The sequence below is a fragment of the Hemitrygon akajei genome, unplaced genomic scaffold (genome assembly GCF_048418815.1).
Source record: "Hemitrygon akajei unplaced genomic scaffold, sHemAka1.3 Scf000112, whole genome shotgun sequence".
Classification (NCBI taxonomy): domain Eukaryota; kingdom Metazoa; phylum Chordata; class Chondrichthyes; order Myliobatiformes; family Dasyatidae; genus Hemitrygon; species Hemitrygon akajei.
Window position 1 is genome coordinate 1813330 of NW_027331998.1, and position 21320 is coordinate 1834649.

At 53.1% G+C, this 21320-nt stretch overlaps 1 protein-coding gene across 1 annotated transcript in view; it reads right to left on the reverse strand.

Moving 5' to 3' along the window:
- The window catches only part of LOC140723408 (uncharacterized), a 159866-nt gene that overhangs the window by 103577 nt on the left and 34969 nt on the right, over positions 1-21320 (reverse strand). Inside the window, exons 9-11 of the mRNA XM_073037983.1 lie at positions 18952-19099; positions 18459-18535; positions 15264-15428 (exon numbers count right to left, since the gene is read on the reverse strand). Of these exons, the coding sequence (XP_072894084.1) occupies positions 15264-15428; positions 18459-18535; positions 18952-19099 (390 nt within the window). The remainder of the gene's footprint in view (positions 1-15263; positions 15429-18458; positions 18536-18951; positions 19100-21320) is intronic.

The window sequence follows — 21320 nt, forward strand, 5'->3', positions numbered from 1 at the left end:
ACTGTCCCGAATTGGGATGAGGAGAATGGACTGTCCCGTACTGGGGTGGGGAGAGTGGACTGTCCCATATTGGGATGAGAAGACAGGACTGTCCCGTATTGGGATGATTGCAGGTGACTGACCCGTATTGGGATGAGGAGAGTGAACTGTCCCGTATTCGGGTGAGGAGAGGGGACTCTCCCATATTGGGATGAGGAGAGGGGACTGTCCCGTACTGGATAAGGAAAGGGGACTGTCCCGAATTGGGATGAGGAGAGGGGACTGTCCCCTAATGGATGACTAGAGGGGACTGTCCCGTATTGGGATGGGGAGAGGGGACTGTCCCGTACTGGGATATGGAGAGGGGACTAACCCGTATTGGGATATGGAAAGTGGACTGTCCCGTATTGGGATGGGGAGAGTGGACTGTCCCGTACTGGGGTGGGGAGAGTGGACTGTCCCGTATAGGGATGGGGAGAGTGGACTGTCCCGTACTGGGGTGGGGAGAGTGGACTGTCCCGTATTGGGATGGGGAGAGTGGACTGTCCCGTATTGGGATGAGGAGACAGGACTGTACCATATTGGGATGATTGCAGGGGACTGTCCCGTATTGGGATATGGAAAGTGGATTGTCCCGTATTGGGATGGGGAGAGTGGACTGTCCCGTACTGGGGTGGGGAGAGTGGACTGTCCCGTACTGGGGTGGGGAGAGTGGACTGTCCCGTATTGGGATGAGGAGACAGGACTGTCCCATATTGGGATGAATGCAGGGGCTGTCCCGTATTGGGATATGGAAAGTGGACTGTCCCGTATTGGGATGGGGAGAGTGGACTGTCCCGTATTGGGATGGGGAGAGTGGACTGTCCCGTACTGGGGTGGGGAGAGTGGACTGTCCCGTACTGGGGTGGGGAGAGTGGACTGTCCCGTATTGGGATGAGGAGACAGGACTGTCCCATATTGGGATGATTGCAGGGGACTGTCCCATATTGGGATATGGAAAGTGGACTGTCCCGTATTGGGATGGGGAGAGTGGACTGTCCCGTACTGGGGTGGGGAGAGTGGACTGTCCCGTACTGGGGTGGGGAGAGTGGACTGTCCCGTATTGGGATGAGGAGACAGGACTGTCCCGTATTGGGATGATTGCAGGGGACTGACCTGTATTGGGATGGGGAGAGGGGACTGTCCCGTACTGGGGTGGGGAGAGTGGACTGTCCCGTACTGGGGTGGGGAGAGTGGACTGTCCCGTATTGGGATGAGGAGACAGGACTGTCCCGTATTGGGATGATTGCAGGGGACTGACCCGTATTGGGATGGGGAGAGTGGACTGTCCCGTACTGGGGTGGGGAGAGTGGACTGTCCCGTACTGGGGTGGGGAGAGTGGACTGTCCCATATTGGGATATGGAGAGTGGACTGTCCCGTATTGGGATGGGGAGAAGGGACTGTCCCGTATTGGGATATAGAGAGGGGACTGTCCCATATTGGGATGTGTGAAGGGGACAGTCCCGTATTGGGATGGGGAGAGGGGACCATCCCGTATTGGGATGGGGAGAGGGGAATGACCCGTATTGGGATGAGGAGAGTGGACTGTCCCGTATTGGGATATGGAGAAGGGACTGTCCCATATTGGGATATGGAGAGTGGACTGTCCCGTATTGGGATGGGGAGAAGGGACTTTCCCGTATTGGGATATGGAGAGGGGACTGTCCCGTATTGGGATATGGAGAGGGGACTGTCCCGTATTGGGATATGGAGAGTGGACTGTCCCGTATTGGGATGGGGAGAAGGGACTGTCCCGTATTGGGATGAGAGGGGACTGTCCCGTATTGGGATGAGAGGGGACTGTCCCGTATTGGGATGAGGAGCAGGGACTGTCCCATATTGGGATGGGGAGAGGGGACTGTCCCGTATTGGGATGGGGAGAGGGGACTGTTCCGTATTGGGATGAGGAGAGGGGACTGTCCCATATTGGGATGTGTGAAGGGGACAGTCCCGTATTGGGATGGGGAGAGGGGACCATCCCGTATTGGGATGGGGAGAGGGGAATGACCCGTATTGGGATGAGGAGAGTGGACTGTCCCATATTGGGATATGGAGAAGGGACTGTCCCATATTGGGATATGGAGAGTGGACTGTCCCGTATTGGGATGGGGAGAGTGGACTGTCCCGTACTGGGGTGGGGAGAGTGGACTGTCCCGTATTGGGATGGGGAGAGTGGACTGTCCCGTACTGGGGTGGGGAGAGTGGACTGTCCCGTATTGGGATGGGGAGAGTGGACTGTCCCGTATTGGGATGAGGAGACAGGACTGTCCCATATTGGGATGATTGCAGGGGACTGTCCCGTATTGGGATATGGAAAGTGGATTGTCCCGTATTGGGATGGGGAGAGTGGACTGTCCCGTACTGGGGTGGGGAGAGTGGACTGTCCCGTACTGGGGTGGGGAGAGTGGACTGTCCCGTATTGGGATGAGGAGACAGGACTGTCCCATATTGGGATGATTGCAGGGGACTGTCCCGTATTGGGATATGGAAAGTGGACTGTCCCGTATTGGGATGGGGAGAGTGGACTGTCCCGTATTGGGATGGGGAGAGTGGACTGTCCCGTACTGGGGTGGGGAGAGTGGACTGTCCCGTATTGGGATGAGGAGACAGGACTGTCCCATATTGGGATGATTGCAGGGGACTGTCCCGTATTGGGATATGGAAAGTGGACTGTCCCGTATTGGGATGGGGAGAGTGGACTGTCCCGTACTGGGGTGGGGAGAGTGGACTGTCCCGTACTGGGGTGGGGAGAGTGGACTGTCCCGTATTGGGATGAGGAGACAGGACTGTCCCGTATTGGGATATGGAGAGGGGACTGTCCCATATTGGGATATGGAGAGTGGACTGTCCCGTATTGGGATGGGGAGAAGGGACTGTCCCGTATTGGGATGAGAGGGGACTGTCCCGTATTGGGATGAGAGGGGACAGTCCAGTATTGGGATGAGAGGGGACTGTCCCGTATTGGGATGAGGAGCAGGGACTGTCCCATATTGGGATGGGGAGAGGGGACCGACCCGTATTGGGATGAGGAGAGTGGACTGTCCCGTATTGGGATGAGGAGACAGGACTGTCCCGTATTGGGATGATTGCAGGGGACTGACCCGTATTGGGATGGGGAGAGTGGACTGTCCCGTACTGGGGTGGGGAGAGTGGACTGTCCCGTACTGGGGTGGGGAGAGTGGACTGTCCCATATTGGGATATGGAGAGTGGACTGTCCCGTATTGGGATGGGGAGAAGGGACTGTCCCGTATTGGGATATGGAGAGGGGACTGTCCCATATTGGGATGTGTGAAGGGGACAGTCCCGTATTGGGATGGGGAGAGGGGACCATCCCGTATTGGGATGGGGAGAGGGGAATGACCCGTATTGGGATGAGGAGAGTGGACTGTCCCGTATTGGGATATGGAGAAGGGACTGTCCCATATTGGGATATGGAGAGTGGACTGTCCCGTATTGGGATGGGGAAAAGGGACTGTCCCGTATTGGGATATGGAGAGGGGACTGTCCCATATTGGGATATGGAGAGTGGACTGTCCCGTATTGGGATGGGGAGAAGGGACTGTCCCGTATTGGGATGAGAGGGGACTGTCCCGTATTGGGATGAGAGGGGACTGTCCCGTATTGGGATGAGGAGCAGGGACTGTCCCATATTGGGATGGGGAGAGGGGACTGTCCCGTATTGGGATGGGGAGAGGGGACTGTTCCGTATTGGGATGAGGAGAGGGGACTGTCCCATATTGGGATGTGTGAAGGGGACAGTCCCGTATTGGGATGGGGAGAGGGGACCATCCCGTATTGGGATGGGGAGAGGGGAATGACCCGTATTGGGATGAGGAGAGTGGACTGTCCCATATTGGGATATGGAGAAGGGACTGTCCCATATTGGGATATGGAGAGTGGACTGTCCCGTATTGGGATGGGGAGAGTGGACTGTCCCGTACTGGGGTGGGGAGAGTGGACTGTCCCGTATTGGGATGGGGAGAGTGGACTGTCCCGTACTGGGGTGGGGAGAGTGGACTGTCCCGTATTGGGATGGGGAGAGTGGACTGTCCCGTATTGGGATGAGGAGACAGGACTGTCCCATATTGGGATGATTGCAGGGGACTGTCCCGTATTGGGATATGGAAAGTGGATTGTCCCGTATTGGGATGGGGAGAGTGGACTGTCCCGTACTGGGGTGGGGAGAGTGGACTGTCCCGTACTGGGGTGGGGAGAGTGGACTGTCCCGTATTGGGATGAGGAGACAGGACTGTCCCATATTGGGATGATTGCAGGGGACTGTCCCGTATTGGGATATGGAAAGTGGACTGTCCCGTATTGGGATGGGGAGAGTGGACTGTCCCGTATTGGGATGGGGAGAGTGGACTGTCCCGTACTGGGGTGGGGAGAGTGGACTGTCCCGTATTGGGATGAGGAGACAGGACTGTCCCATATTGGGATGATTGCAGGGGACTGTCCCGTATTGGGATATGGAAAGTGGACTGTCCCGTATTGGGATGGGGAGAGTGGACTGTCCCGTACTGGGGTGGGGAGAGTGGACTGTCCCGTACTGGGGTGGGGAGAGTGGACTGTCCCGTATTGGGATGAGGAGACAGGACTGTCCCGTATTGGGATATGGAGAGGGGACTGTCCCATATTGGGATATGGAGAGTGGACTGTCCCGTATTGGGATGGGGAGAAGGGACTGTCCCGTATTGGGATGAGAGGGGACTGTCCCGTATTGGGATGAGAGGGGACAGTCCAGTATTGGGATGAGAGGGGACTGTCCCGTATTGGGATGAGGAGCAGGGACTGTCCCATATTGGGATGGGGAGAGGGGACCGACCCGTATTGGGATGAGGAGAGTGGACTGTCCCGTATTGGGATGAGGAGAGGGGACTGTCACATACTGGGATGAGGAGAGGGGACTGTCCCGTATTGGGATGAGGAGAATGGACTGTCCCATATTGGGATGAGGAGACAGGACAGTCCCGTATTGGGATGAGGAGAATGGACTGTCCCGTATTCAGATGTGGAGAGAGGACTGTCCCGTAATTGGGATGGGGAGAGGGGACCGACCTGTATTGGGATGAGGAGAGTGGACTGTCCCGTTTTGGGATGAGGAGAGTGGACTGTCCCATACTGGGTTGAGGAGAGGGGACTGTCCCGTATTGGGATGAGGAGAATGGACTGTCCCATATTGGGATGAGGAGACGGGACAGTCCCGTATTGGGATGAGGAGAATGGACTGTCCCGTACTGGGGTGGGGAGAGTGGACTGTCCCGTATTGGGATGGGGAGAGTGGACTGTCCCGTACTGGGGTGGGGAGAGTGGACTGTCCCGTATTGGGATGAGGAGAGTGGACTGTCCCGTATTGGGATGAGGAGACAGGACTGTCCCATATTGGGATGATTGCAGGGGACTGTCCCGTATTGGGATATGGAAAGTGGATTGTCCCGTATTGGGATGGGGAGAGTGGACTGTCCCGTACTGGGGTGGGGAGAGTGAACTGTCCCGTACTGGGGTGGGGAGAGTGGACTGTCCCGTATTGGGATGAGGAGACAGGACTGTCCCATATTGGGATGATTGCAGGGGACTGTCCCGTATTGGGATATGGAAAGTGGACTGTCCCGTATTGGGATGGGGAGAGTGGACTGTCCCGTATTGGGATGAGGAGAGTGGACTGTCCCGTATTGGGATGAGGAGACAGGACTGTCCCATATTGGGATGATTGCAGGGGACTGTCCCGTATTGGGATATGGAAAGTGGATTGTCCCGTATTGGGATGGGGAGAGTGGACTGTCCCGTACTGGGGTGGGGAGAGTGGACTGTCCCGTACTGGGGTGGGGAGAGTGGACTGTCCCGTATTGGGATGAGGAGACAGGACTGTCCCATATTGGGATGATTGCAGGGGACTGTCCCGTATTGGGATATGGAAAGTGGACTGTCCCGTACTGGGATGGGGAGAGTGGACTGTCCCGTACTGGGGTGGGGAGAGTGGACTGTCCCGTACTGGGGTGGGGAGAGTGGACTGTCCCGTATTGGGATGAGGAGACAGGACTGTCCCGTATTGGGATATGGAGAGGGGACTGTCCCATATTGGGATATGGAGAAGGGACTGTCCCGTATTGGGATGAGAGGGGACTGTCCCGTATTGGGATGAGAGGGGACTGTCCCGTATTGGGATGAGGAGCAGTGACTGTCCCATATTGGGATGAGGAGCAGGGACTGTCCCATATTGGGATGGGGAGAGGGGACCGACCCGTATTGGGATGAGGAGAGTGGGCTGTCCCGTATTGGGATGAGGAGAGGGGACTGTCCCATACTGGGATGAGGAGAGGGGACTGTCCCGTATTGGGATGAGGAGAATGGACTGTCCCATATTGGGATGAGGAGACGGGACAGTCCCATATTGGGATGGGGAGAGGGGACCGACCCATATTGGGATGAGGAGAGTGGACTGTCCCGTATTGGGATGAGGAGAGGGGACTGTCCCATACTGGGATGAGGAGAGGGGACTGTCCCCTAATGGATGACTAGAGGGGACTGTCCCGTATTGGGATGGGGAGAGGGGACTGTCCCGTATTGGGATATGGAGAGGGGACTAACCCGTATTGGGATATGGAAAGTGGACTGTCCCGTATTGGGATGGGGAGAGTGGACTGTCCCGTACTGGGGTGGGGAGAGTGGACTGTCCGGTATTGGGATGGGGAGAGTGGACTGTCCCGTACTGGGGTGGGGAGAGTGGACTGTCCCGTATTGGGATGGGGAGAGTGGACTGTCCCGTATTGGGATGGGGAGAGTGGACTGTCCCGAACTGGGGTGGGGAGAGTGGACTGTCCGGTATTGGGATGGGGAGAGTGGACTGTCCCGTACTGGGGTGGGGAGAGTGGACTGTCCCGTATTGGGATGGGGAGAGTGGACTGTCCCGTATTGGGATGAGGAGACAGGACTGTCCCGTATTGGGATAAGGAGACAGGACTGTCCCATATTGGGATGATTGCAGGGGACTGTCCCGTATTGGGATATGGAAAGTAGACTGTCCCGTATTGGGATGGGGAGAGTGGACTGTCCCGTATTGGGATGGGGAGAGTGGACTGTCCCGTACTGGGGTGGGGAGAGTGGACTGTCCCGTATTGGGATGAGGAGACAGGACTGTCCCATATTGGGATGATTGCAGGGGACTGTCCCGTATTGGGATATGGAAAGTGGACTGTCCCGTATTGGGATGGGGAGAGTGGACTGTCCCGTACTGGGGTGGGGAGAGTGGACTGTCCCGTACTGGGGTGGGGAGAGTGGACTGTCCCGTATTGGGATGAGGAGACAGGACTGTCCCGTATTGGGATGATTGCAGGGGACTGACCTGTATTGGGATGGGGAGAGGGGACTGTCCCGTACTGGGGTGGGGAGAGTGGACTGTCCCGTACTGGGGTGGGGAGAGTGGACTGTCCCGTATTGGGATGAGGAGACAGGACTGTCCCGTATTGGGATGATTGCAGGGGACTGACCCGTATTGGGATGGGGAGAGTGGACTGTCCCGTACTGGGGTGGGGAGAGTGGACTGTCCCGTACTGGGGTGGGGAGAGTGGACTGTCCCGTATTGGGATGAGGAGACAGGACTGTCCCGTATTGGGATGATTGCAGGGGACTGTCCCGTATTGGGATGGGGAGAGGCGACAGACCTGTATTGGGATGGGTAGAGGGGGCAGTCCCATATTGGGATGGGGAGAGTGGATTCTCCTGTTTTGGGATGAAGAGAGGGGACTGTCCCGTATTGGGATGGGGAGAGGGGACTGTCCCATATTGGGATGTGTGAAGGGAACAGTCCCGTATTGGGATGGGGAGAGGGGACCATCCCGTATTGGGATGGGGAGAGGGGAATGACCCGTATTGGGATGAGGAGAGTGGACTGTCCCGTATTGGGATATGGAGAAGGGACTGTCCCATATTGGGATATGGAGAGTGGACTGTCCCGTATTAGGATGGGGAGAAGGGACTGTCCCGTATTGGGATATGGAGAGGGGACTGTCCCATATTGGGATGTGTGAAGGGGACAGTCCCGTATTGGGATGGGGAGCGGGGACCATCCCGTATTGGGATGGGGAGAGGGGAATGACCCGTATTGGGATGAGGAGAGTGGACTGTCCCGTATTGGGATATGGAGAAGGGACTGTCCCATATTGGGATATGGAGAGTGGACTGTCCCGTATTGGGATGGGGAGAAGGGACTGTCCCGTATTGGGATATGGAGAGGGGACTGTCCCATATTGGGATATGGAGAGTGGACTGTCCCGTATTGGGATGGGGAGAAGGGACTGTCCCGTATTGGGATGAGAGGGGACTGTCCCGTATTGGGATGAGAGGGGACTGTCCCGTATTGGGATGAGGAGCAGGGACTGTCCCATATTGGGATGGGGAGAGGGGACCGACCCATATTGGGATGAGGAGAGTGGACTGTCCCGTATTGGGATGAGGAGAGGGGACTGTCCCATACTGGGATGAGGAGAGGGGACTGTCCCATATTGGGATGAGGAGAATGGACTGTCCCGTATTCAGATGGGGAGAGAGGACTGTCCCGTAATTGGGATGGGGAGAGTGGACCGACCTGTATTGGGATGAGGAGAGTGGACTGTCCCGTATTGGGATGAGGAGAGGGGACTGTCCCATACTGGGATGAGGAGAGGGGACTGTCCCGTATTGGGATGAGGAGAATGGACTGTCCCATATTGGGATGAGGAGACAGGACAGTCCCGTATTGGGATGAGGAGAATGGACTGTCCCGTATTCAGATGGGGAGAGAGGACTGTCCCGTAATTGGGATGGGGAGTGGGGACTGTCCCGTACTGGGATAAGGAAAGGGGACTGTCCCGAATTGGGATGAGGAGAGGGGACTGTCCCGTACTGGGATGGGGAGAGGGGACTGTCCCGTATTGGGATGGGGAGAATGGACTGTCCCGTACTGGGATGGGGAGAGTGGACTGTCCCATATTGGGATGAGAAGACAGGACTGTCCCGTTTTGGGATGATTACAGGGGACTGACCCATATTGGGATGAGGAGAGTGGACTGTTCCGTATTCGGGTGAGGAGAGGGGACTCTCCCATATTGGGATGAGGAGAGGGGACTGTCCCGTACTGGATAAGGAAAGGGGACTGTCCCGAATTGGGATGAGGAGAGGGGACTGTCCCCTAATGGATGACTAGAGGGGACTGTCCCGTATTGGGATGGGGAGAGGGGACTGTCCCGTATTGGGATATGGAGAGGGGACTAACCCGTATTGGGATATGGAAAGTGGACTGTCCCGTATTGGGATGGGGAGAGTGGACTGTCCCGTACTGGGGTGGGGAGAGTGGACTGTCCCGTATTGGGATGGGGAGAGTGGACTGTCCCGTACTGGGGTGGGGAGAGTGGACTGTCCCGTATTGGGATGGGGAGAGTGGACTGTCCCGTATTGGGATGAGGAGACAGGACTGTCCCATATTGGGATGATTGCAGGGGACTGTCCCGTATTGGGATATGGAAAGTGGATTGTCCCGTATTGGGATGGGGAGAGTGGACTGTCCCGTACTGGGGTGGGGAGAGTGGACTGTCCCGTACTGGGGTGGGGAGAGTGGACTGTCCCGTATTGGGATGAGGAGACAGGACTGTCCCATATTGGGATGATTGCAGGGGACTGTCCCGTATTGGGATATGGAAAGTGGACTGTCCCGTATTGGGATGGGGAGAGTGGACTGTCCCGTATTGGGATGGGGAGAGTGGACTGTCCCGTACTGGGGTGGGGAGAGTGGACTGTCCCGTATTGGGATGAGGAGACAGGACTGTCCCATATTGGGATGATTGCAGGGGACTGTCCCGTATTGGGATATGGAAAGTGGACTGTCCCGTATTGGGATGGGGAGAGTGGACTGTCCCGTACTGGGGTGGGGAGAGTGGACTGTCCCGTACTGGGGTGGGGAGAGTGGACTGTCCCGTATTGGGAAGAGGAGACAGGACTGTCCCGTATTGGGATATGGAGAGGGGACTGTCCCATATTGGGATATGGAGAGTGGACTGCCCAGTATTGGGATGGGGAGAAGGGACTGTCCCGTATTGGGATGAGAGGGGACTGTCCCGTATTGGGATGAGAGGGGACAGTCCAGTATTGGGATGAGAGGGGACTGTCCCGTATTGGGATGAGGAGCAGGGACTGTCCCATATTGGGATGGGGAGAGGGGACCGACCCGTATTGGGATGAGGAGAGTGGACTGTCCCGTATTGGGATGAGGAGAGGGGACTGTCCCATACTGGGATGAGGAGAGGGGACTGTCCCGTATTGGGATGAGGAGAATGGACTGTCCCATATTGGGATGAGGAGACAGGACAGTCCCGTATTGGGATGAGGAGAATGGACTGTCCCGTATTCAGATGTGGAGAGAGGACTGTCCCGTAATTGGGATGGGGAGAGGGGACCGACCTGTATTGGGATGAGGAGAGTGGACTGTCCAGTATTGGGATGAGGAGAGTGGACTGTCCCATACTGGGATGAGGAGAGGGGACTGTCCCGTATTGGGATGAGGAGAATGGACTGTCCCATATTGGGATGAGGAGACGGGACAGTCCCGTATTGGGATGAGGAGAATGGACTGTCCCGTACTGGGGTGGGGAGAGTGGACTGTCCCGTATTGGGATGGGGAGAGTGGACTGTCCCGTACTGGGGTGGGGAGAGTGGACTGTCCCGTATTGGGATGAGGAGAGTGGACTGTCCCGTATTGGGATGAGGAGACAGGACTGTCCCATATTGGGATGATTGCAGGGGACTGTCCCGTATTGGGATATGGAAAGTGGACTGTCCCGTACTGGGATGGGGAGAGTGGACTGTCCCGTACTGGGGTGGGGAGAGTGAACTGTCCCGTACTGGGGTGGGGAGAGTGGACTGTCCCGTATTGGGATGAGGAGACAGGACTGTCCCATATTGGGATGATTGCAGGGGACTGTCCCGTATTGGGATATGGAAAGTGGACTGTCCCGTATTGGGATGGGGAGAGTGGACTGTCCCGTATTGGGATGAGGAGAGTGGACTGTCCCGTATTGGGATGAGGAGACAGGACTGTCCCATATTGGGATGATTGCAGGGGACTGTCCCGTATTGGGATATGGAAAGTGGATTGTCCCGTATTGGGATGGGGAGAGTGGACTGTCCCGTACTGGGGTGGGGAGAGTGGACTGTCCCGTACTGGGGTGGGGAGAGTGGACTGTCCCGTATTGGGATGAGGAGACAGGACTGTCCCATATTGGGATGATTGCAGGGGACTGTCCCGTATTGGGATATGGAAAGTGGACTGTCCCGTACTGGGATGGGGAGAGTGGACTGTCCCGTACTGGGGTGGGGAGAGTGGACTGTCCCGTACTGGGGTGGGGAGAGTGGACTGTCCCGTATTGGGATGAGGAGACAGGACTGTCCCGTATTGGGATATGGAGAGGGGACTGTCCCATATTGGGATATGGAGAAGGGACTGTCCCGTATTGGGATGAGAGGGGACTGTCCCGTATTGGGATGAGAGGGGACTGTCCCGTATTGGGATGAGGAGCAGTGACTGTCCCATATTGGGATGAGGAGCAGGGACTGTCCCATATTGGGATGGGGAGAGGGGACCGACCCGTATTGGGATGAGGAGAGTGGGCTGTCCCGTATTGGGATGAGGAGAGGGGACTGTCCCATACTGGGATGAGGAGAGGGGACTGTCCCGTATTGGGATGAGGAGAATGGACTGTCCCATATTGGGATGAGGAGACGGGACAGTCCCGTATTGGGATGAGGAGAATGGACTGTCCCGTATTCAGATGGGGAGAGAGGACTGTCCCGTAATTGGGATGGGGAGAGGGGACCGACCTGTATTGGGATGAGGAGAGTGGACTGTCCCGTATTGGGATGAGGAGAGGGGACTGTCCCATACTGGGATGAGGAGAGGGGACTGTCCCGTATTGGGAGGAGGAGAATGGACTGTCCCGTATTCAGATGGGGAGAGAGGACTGTCCCGTAATTGGGATGGGGAGTGGGGGACTGTCCCGTACTGGGATAAGGAAAGGGGACTGTCCCGAATTGGGATGAGGAGAATGGACTGTCCCGTACTGGGGTGGGGAGAGTGGACTGTCCCATATTGGGATGAGAAGACAGGACTGTCCCGTATTGGGATGATTGCAGGTGACTGACCCGTATTGGGATGAGGAGAGTGAACTGTCCCGTATTCGGGTGAGGAGAGGGGACTCTCCCATATTGGGATGAGGAGAGCGGACTGTCCCGTACTGGATAAGGAAAGGGGACTGTCCCGAATTGGGATGAGGAGAGGGGACTGTCCCCTAATGGATGACTAGAGGGGACTGTCCCGTATTGGGATGGGGAGAGGGGACTGTCCCGTACTGGGATATGGAGAGGGGACTAACCCGTATTGGGATATGGAAAGTGGACTGTCCCGTATTGGGATGGGGAGAGTGGACTGTCCCGTACTGGGGTGGGGAGAGTGGACTGTCCCGTATTGGGATGGGGAGAGTGGACTGTCCCGTACTGGGGTGGGGAGAGTGGACTGTCCCGTATTGGGATGGGGAGAGTGGACTGTCCCGTATTGGGATGAGGAGACAGGACTGTACCATATTGGGATGATTGCAGGGGACTGTCCCGTATTGGGATATGGAAAGTGGATTGTCCCGTATTGGGATGGGGAGAGTGGACTGTCCCGTACTGGGGTGGGGAGAGTGGACTGTCCCGTACTGGGGTGGGGAGAGTGGACTGTCCCGTATTGGGATGAGGAGACAGGACTGTCCCATATTGGGATGAATGCAGGGGCTGTCCCGTATTGGGATATGGAAAGTGGACTGTCCCGTATTGGGATGGGGAGAGTGGACTGTCCCGTATTGGGATGGGGAGAGTGGACTGTCCCGTACTGGGGTGGGGAGAGTGGACTGTCCCGTACTGGGGTGGGGAGAGTGGACTGTCCCGTATTGGGATGAGGAGACAGGACTGTCCCATATTGGGATGATTGCAGGGGACTGTCCCATATTGGGATATGGAAAGTGGACTGTCCCGTATTGGGATGGGGAGAGTGGACTGTCCCGTACTGGGGTGGGGAGAGTGGACTGTCCCGTACTGGGGTGGGGAGAGTGGACTGTCCCGTATTGGGATGAGGAGACAGGACTGTCCCGTATTGGGATGATTGCAGGGGACTGACCTGTATTGGGATGGGGAGAGGGGACTGTCCCGTACTGGGGTGGGGAGAGTGGACTGTCCCGTACTGGGGTGGGGAGAGTGGACTGTCCCGTATTGGGATGAGGAGACAGGACTGTCCCGTATTGGGATGATTGCAGGGGACTGACCCGTATTGGGATGGGGAGAGTGGACTGTCCCGTACTGGGGTGGGGAGAGTGGACTGTCCCGTACTGGGGTGGGGAGAGTGGACTGTCCCATATTGGGATATGGAGAGTGGACTGTCCCGTATTGGGATGGGGAGAAGGGACTGTCCCGTATTGGGATATGGAGAGGGGACTGTCCCATATTGGGATGTGTGAAGGGGACAGTCCCGTATTGGGATGGGGAGAGGGGACCATCCCGTATTGGGATGGGGAGAGGGGAATGACCCGTATTGGGATGAGGAGAGTGGACTGTCCCGTATTGGGATATGGAGAAGGGACTGTCCCATATTGGGATATGGAGAGTGGACTGTCCCGTATTGGGATGGGGAGAAGGGACTGTCCCGTATTGGGATATGGAGAGGGGACTGTCCCATATTGGGATATGGAGAGTGGACTGTCCCGTATTGGGATGGGGAGAAGGGACTGTCCCGTATTGGGATGAGAGGGGACTGTCCCGTATTGGGATGAGAGGGGACTGTCCCGTATTGGGATGAGGAGCAGGGACTGTCCCATATTGGGATGGGGAGAGGGGACTGTCCCGTATTGGGATGGGGAGAGGGGACTGTTCCGTATTGGGATGAGGAGAGGGGACTGTCCCATATTGGGATGTGTGAAGGGGACAGTCCCGTATTGGGATGGGGAGAGGGGACCATCCCGTATTGGGATGGGGAGAGGGGAATGACCCGTATTGGGATGAGGAGAGTGGACTGTCCCATATTGGGATATGGAGAAGGGACTGTCCCATATTGGGATATGGAGAGTGGACTGTCCCGTATTGGGATGGGGAGAAGGGACTGTCCCGTATTGGGATATGGAGAGGGGACTGTCCCATATTGGGATATGGAGAGTGGACTGTCCCGTATTGGGATGGGGAGAAGGGACTGTCCCGTATTGGGATGAGAGGGGACTGTCCCGTATTGGGATGAGAGGGGACTGTCCCGTATTGGGATGAGGAGCAGGGACTGTCCCATATTGGGATGGGGAGAGGGGACTGTCCCGTATTGGGATGGGGAGAGGGGACTGTTCCGTATTGGGATGGGGAGAGGGGACTGTTCCGTATTGGGATGGGGAGAGGGGACTGTCCCGTATTGGGATGGGGAGAGGGGACTGTCCCGTATTGGGATGGGGAGAGGGGACTGTTCCGTATTGGGATGAGGAGAGGGGACTGTCCCGTACGTATTTGTAATGTGCCCGCATCTCCACATCTCGTATCTGCTTGTTCTACACCTTTTCCACTCTTTGAGTGAAGAAGTCTCCCAGCATTATCCCCTTGTGATATTTCAGCTATCTCCCTTAACCTAGGGCTTCTTGTTCTTGTCTTAACCAACCTCAATGAACAACCTGCGTATATTGACCCATTAATCCTTTCAGTAGCCCATACTTCCTGTGCGGAAAACCTGAAAGTAGTCCAGTAAGATTTGGCATGGAACGAGGTGGGGGTAGCAGTATTTTTAAGGAGTGCTAAGTGGGTGAACATCACTCACATCTTCAGTTTGCCACACTGGAATAAGGGCTTCAGAGGAACTGTGTTAGGTGAAGTATGACTACAGACAGAGCAGTACCAGGAAAACTCAGCATGTGGGTTGGTGACTCACTACATTCCTGAATATCAACACACCACCTCTGTGTCAATGGGGAACGGTTACCTACACCACCTCTTTGATAATGGCAAGTGGTGACCCACATGATGCTTGAGTCACTGGGGAACCGTGACCTATACCATTGCTGTGTCAATGAGGAACGGTGACCTACACCTCTGTGTCAATGGGGAAAGGTGACCTACACCATCTCAGTGTCACTGGGTAACGGTGACCCACAGCATCTCTGTGTCAATGAGTAACGGGGACCTATCTCTCTGTGTCAGTGTGGAATGGTTACTTACCTGTGCAATACACAGTGTGATTTGCAGGGGTTGGCTTCAGCCAGTATACAAAGTAACCGGTGCAGTTTTTCACCTTGATCTCCAAGCTCCAGGAACAGGTATTTTCACCTGAGCTGAAACAGACATTCCTGTGCACCTCCTGTTCTCCCACGCTGGGGTGGGAACCTGGAATGAGAATAGTAGACAGTGTAAATCTATTTCGCACCCCAGTATAGCAGGGAATGTGATTCAGAACCCACCGTTCAGCTGTGGTGTATAACCCCATTCCCTCAGTGCCTGACTGCTGTGAAACCCCACCCCAATGTGATTAGCAGCTGCTGAAGCCCCGCCTCCAATGTGCACTGACATCTGCCAACATTTAAAAATATTAAACACGAGGAAATCTGCAGATGCTGGAAATTCAAGCAACACACACAAAATGTTGGCGGAACGCAGCAGGCCAGGCAGCATCTATAGGAAAAGTACAGTCAACATTTCGGGCCAATACCCTTCATCAGGATTAACTGAAAGAAGAGATAGTAACAGATATGAAAGTGGGAGGGGGAGGGGGAGATTCAAAAATCTGATTTTATATATGTGTATACACTCAATTCCAATTGCTGTTCTGATTCATTTGATCATTAATTGGGATGCAGAAGATTGAGAGGAGATTTGATAAAGGTATACAAAATTATAAGAGGTTTCGATAGGGCAAATGCAAACAGGCTTTTCCCAGTGAGGTTGGGTGGGACTGCACCAGAGGTCATGGGTTAAAGGTTAAAGGTGAGCAGTGGAAGGGGAACATGAGGAGAAACTTGTTTCTCAGACAGTTGTGAGAGTGTGGAATGAGCTGCCAGCAGAAGAGGTGCATGGAAGCTCAAGTTCAATGTTTAAGAAAAGTTTGTATAGGTACAGGGATGGTTATAGGTAAGGAGGGCTGTGGTCCTGGTGCAGGTCGATGGGAGTAGGCAGCTTAAAATAGTTTGACATGGACTAAATGAACTAAAGGGCCTGTTTGTATGCTGTACTTTGCTATGACACTAACTCTGGGAAACTGGCATTCTGCGACCATCAGATCTTCAACATCCTTATCTCCTGCTCACTGACCGTTAACACCCGTACACTTTGGGTCTGTTTGCTTAGCTCACTGTCCTACTCTCTCCAGATGTTTGACTGTAGAGCTAAGCATAGCTCCAATGCCATCTACAAATTCACCCATCTTGTTGGCAGAATCTTAGACGGCGATGAGGAGCCTTACAAGACCCAAATGTCAAAGGTAAGTTCATCTCACAGAGTGGTGGGTGCCTGGAACACCCTGCTGGGGGCGGTGGCAGAGGCAGATACATTAGAAACATTTAAGAAAATCTTAGGTAGACTTATGGATGATAAAAAAATGGAGGACTTTATAGAAGGGAAGGGTTAGACTGATCTTAGAGTAGGTTAAAAGGAAAGCACAACATCGTGCACTGAGGGGCCTGTACCGAGCTCTAACATTGATTGTGGGTTCAAAGCTGCCGTCACAACAAACTTGCTCTCAACATCAGCAAAACGAAGGAACTGACCCACTGTAGGAAGGAGAAGTAAGGCCGTCTTGCACCATTCTTCATTTAACAGACAGTGGTGGAAAGGCTGAGCAGTTTTAGCTTCCTAGGTGTTACACCTCGGAGGATCTATCCTGGTCCAGCGTATAGCTGGGACCATGAAGGCATAACAGCACTTCTATTTTCTTGGATTGTGGAGATTTGGCATGTCATCAAAAAACTATGTTAAACTTCTACTGATGGTTCAGTGGAAACATTCTGACTGGTTGCCCAGACCTGCCGAAGGGTCTTGGCCAGAAATGTTGACTGTACTTTTTTCCCCACAGATGCTGCCTGGTCTACTGAGTTCCTCCAGCATTTTGTGTGTGTTGCTTGGATTTCCAGCATCTGCAGATGTTCTCTTGTTTCTGACTGGTTGCATGCCATCTTTCTACTCAGGACTGCAATGTACGGGTATGTGAGTGATGGACTCAGCCAATTCCATCACGGGTACAGCTCTACCAATGGGCAATGACGTCCACAAGAGGTGATGACTTAGTCAGGTGACAACCATTGTAAGGGACCCTCACTACCCCGTTCATTTCCTCTTCCTGATACTGCCATTAGGCAGCTGGTGCAGGAGCCTAAAGGACCACAACTCATTCTGCATAAGTTTCTACCCCAATGCCATCAGGTTCTTGAACCAACCTAAAAGACACCAACAACATCAAGCCTGTATTTCTTTTTCTCGCTCCCAACTTGCACAAATGTTACTAAGTATTGTTGTTCATTTATTTTTGTCTATGTGTGTAATGCATCATTTATATTAATTCATCTAACTTATGTTTGTAATTATGGCTCCCTAAGGTTGTTATAACCGGGAGTGGTAGCGGGGACAAGCTCCCATTAAATGTTCCCAATGGCATGTGCCTCAAATGGCCTCTGACAACCATCCTGCACCCAGCCTTCATGTGTGGCTTAGCTACAAAGCCCAGTGGAACCATTTCTACTGACAGGAGGAGGGGCAAAGGCAGGCTACTGGCACCTTAAAACCAGTCGCTTTGAGCAGATGTAGTTCATCAGCCGTGGTTGGCAGCTCACCCAGAAGGAAAACTGTGATCTCAAACCTCCACCATCTTGCAGCTATACAATAAATGGGGAAAGACTCGGGAGTAAACCTCGAAAGAATAATCTGGAGCTGGAGACCCTAAGGCAGTCATACGTTGAGTTCAATGCTGACTGGCAACTCCTGCAACAATGCGGACGCCAACCTTTGGGTTCATCAGATGCATGGAGAGGAGGAGCTTGCCACATGGTCAACAGCTTGCTCTCCATATCGTACTGCCCAGGCGTGTGTACCTAGACAGCGAGGACGCAATATCCATGGTCAACCCTGACCACTGGGAGGCCTCAACAATCATAGCAACGCACTGTGCTATTGGTATTCAAACCGAATTTCCATGGCATTTTACCCTGTGTAAGTAGCCTATGACAACCATAAACTCAAACTTAAATTCTCCTCTGCCAGACGTCATCAGGATCCGGAGCTGAAGGACAGTCTGGGTGACTGTGAAGAGCACCTCTCAGAGAGTTTGGTTCCCCTGACCACTAGGGGCCCTCTGAAGGGATCTGGGTCATTGGTCTGACCCTCCCCAGAAAAAGAACTAATCCACACCGATGTAAACACTCAACCTACCATTTAACCAGCCTGGGTTCTCCCCCGAGCAGCGATGACCATGAACAACCGTCTCGGGAATCATTCGTCCTCCGGAACTGAAATGGCAATCAGAGTTAGCTGATGCTTACACTGTGTTTCTAGTCAATATTTTCCCAATCCTGGGAATTCCCTCTTTTGCTCAAACTTCCTTCTACCTTCCCCTTTCTGTTTCTCTCTAAAACATGGGATCTTCCCTGTCGCTGTATGTACACCACATCCCAGAGCAGTCACTGCTGATCCCAGACTCCCTGCATTTCTCTTGTTCCCTGTTTACATTCCCCTGGTGTTCAGTTTCTCAGTGATTATCTCCTCACTTTACCTATTAAATCTATACCATTGCATTAAATGTAAAATCTGTAACTCACGTTACCTGTTAAATCTGTACCATCACATTAAATGTTAAATCTGTACCTCACATTACCTGTTATATCTGTACCATCTCTTTATCTCAATGACTACCACATCACGTTACCTGTTAAATCTGTACCATCCCACTTCAAGATTTCCATCGTCCATCCATTGTCCACCACTGCACTGGGTGTGGGAACAGTTGGTGCTCCTCCAGGGCTGATCCAGGTCAATGTAGGTTTCACAGGGATCACTGAGTGCAGAGTCTATGACTGAGGGACAGAACAATGTTCAGTGTTTCAATCTTCCCAAGGCAATGCCTCAAGAAGACAGCATCCATCATGAAGGACCCACACCAGCCAGAACAAGCCCTCTTCTCATTACTATCATCAGAGAGGTGGTACAGGAGCCTGGAGACACACTCTCAACATTTTAGGAACAGCTGCTTCCCTTTCACGGTCAGATTTCTGAACGGTTCATGAACCCATGAACACTACCTCACATTTTTGCTTTCTTTTTACAATACTTATTTCATCTTTGATATATACTTCTTATCGTAATTTATTATATATTTTATGCATCACACTGTACTTCTGAAAGAAAACAATATGTATTTCATGGCATATGTAAGTGATGATAAACCTGATTCTCAATGTTCAAAGTAAAGTTATTATTCAAGTACATATATGTCACTATATACCACCTTTAGTTTTATCTTCTTGCAGGGATTCACTGTACAAATTAATACAATAGAATCAATGAAAAAACTGCACACAAAACAAAAACTGACAATCAATGCGCAAAAGGCAACTGCAAATACAATAGAAAAAAAAAGAAAGAAATAATACTGAGAACATGAGTCCTAGAAAGTGAGTCTATAGTTTGCAGAACCATTTCAGTGTTGGGGTAAATGAAGTTATCCACTCTAGTTCAAGAGCCTGATGGCTGAGCAGTAATAACTGGTACTGGACCTGTTCTGTGGGAACTAAGTCTCTGGAAACTCCTTCTTGAAGGCAGCAATGAGAAGAGAGCATGTCCTAGATGGTGGAGGTCCTTTATGACGGAAGCTGCTTGCTTGTGGCAGCGCTCTTTGTTAATGTGCCGGGATTCAGTGCCAATGTTTTTTCCCAGTTAACTGCTACAGCTTTATCAGTCCATTACCGGCCCCTCTGATTCCTCCTGTCATTAAGCCAATGCTCTGGGACATTTTACAGTAGCATCTTTGCAATGTGGGAGAAAACCAGAGCACCCCAGGGAAACCCAGACAGTCACAGAGTAGAAACTCCACACAGAGGGCACCAGAGCCCAAGATTGACCCCAAATGCGCCCTCTCAGTGAACAGCAGAACGACAAGGCAGTGATTGTGTGTGTGTGGAAGGAGTGTGTTTACGGCGTGCTCTCCAGCACAGCCACTGTCGCATCCACTTTCGCCTTTACAACCAGCAACCTGTTGAAGACACCCATAACTCTGTGGGTAAAAAAACTTGCCCCACACATCTGCTTTAAACTTTTCACCTCTCACCTTAAACACATGTCCCATGAATCTCGTGAAATCAGCCGAAAGAGTAGCAGATGAAGTTTAATCTAGAGTAACATGGTCTTCTCCGTGTAAATAAGGAAGTGGGGATGGAGAAGGAGCACAGCTAGAGAGTGATAGGTGAAACCAGGTGAGAGAAAGGTAAATGGGTGGGAGAAGGGGGATAATGTGAGAAATTGGGGTGTGTTATGTGGAAAAGGAATTTGATAAGAGATGCGAGTACACCATGGGAGAAAGTTAAGGAGGAGGGGCACCAGAGGGAGGTGAAAGGCAGGTGAGGAGAAGGGGTAAAGAAGGGAGAAGGGGTAAAGCCTGAATGGGGAATGGAAAAAGACAATGGGGAATGGAGAAATTACTAGAAGTTAGAGAAATCAAGTTCATGCCATCAGGATGGAGGTTCCTCCACCCTGAGAGAGGACTCATTGTGGCAGTAGAGGAGGCCATGGACAAATATGTCAGAATGGGAATGAGTTGTGGAATTGAACTGGTTGGCCATTGGGAAATCCTGCTTGTTGCAGATGGAGTGAAGGTCCTTAACATTATTGCTGTGAGTCACTTTTAATTTCCCCAAGTTGACTGGGACTCACTTATCGAAGGGAAATAATTTCTTAAGTGCCTCTATAGTGGGGGAGTCCAGGACCAAAGGGTACAATCTCAAAATAGAGGGATGTCCATTTTGAACAGAGATGAGAAGGAAATTCTTTAGCCAGGGTGGTGAATCTGTGGAATTCGTTGCCACAGGCGGCCACTGTGGAGGCCAGGTAATTGAGAGTATTTAAAACCGAGGTTGATAGATTCTTGATAAGTTAGGGTGTAAAAAGTTAATGGAAGAAGGCAGGAGAGGGGTTGAGAGAGAAGTCGATCAGCCATGATCAAATAGCAGAGCAGACCCAAAGCAGAATGACCGGATTCTGCTCCAATGTCTGATGGTATTACAGTCTTATCTACTATCCCCT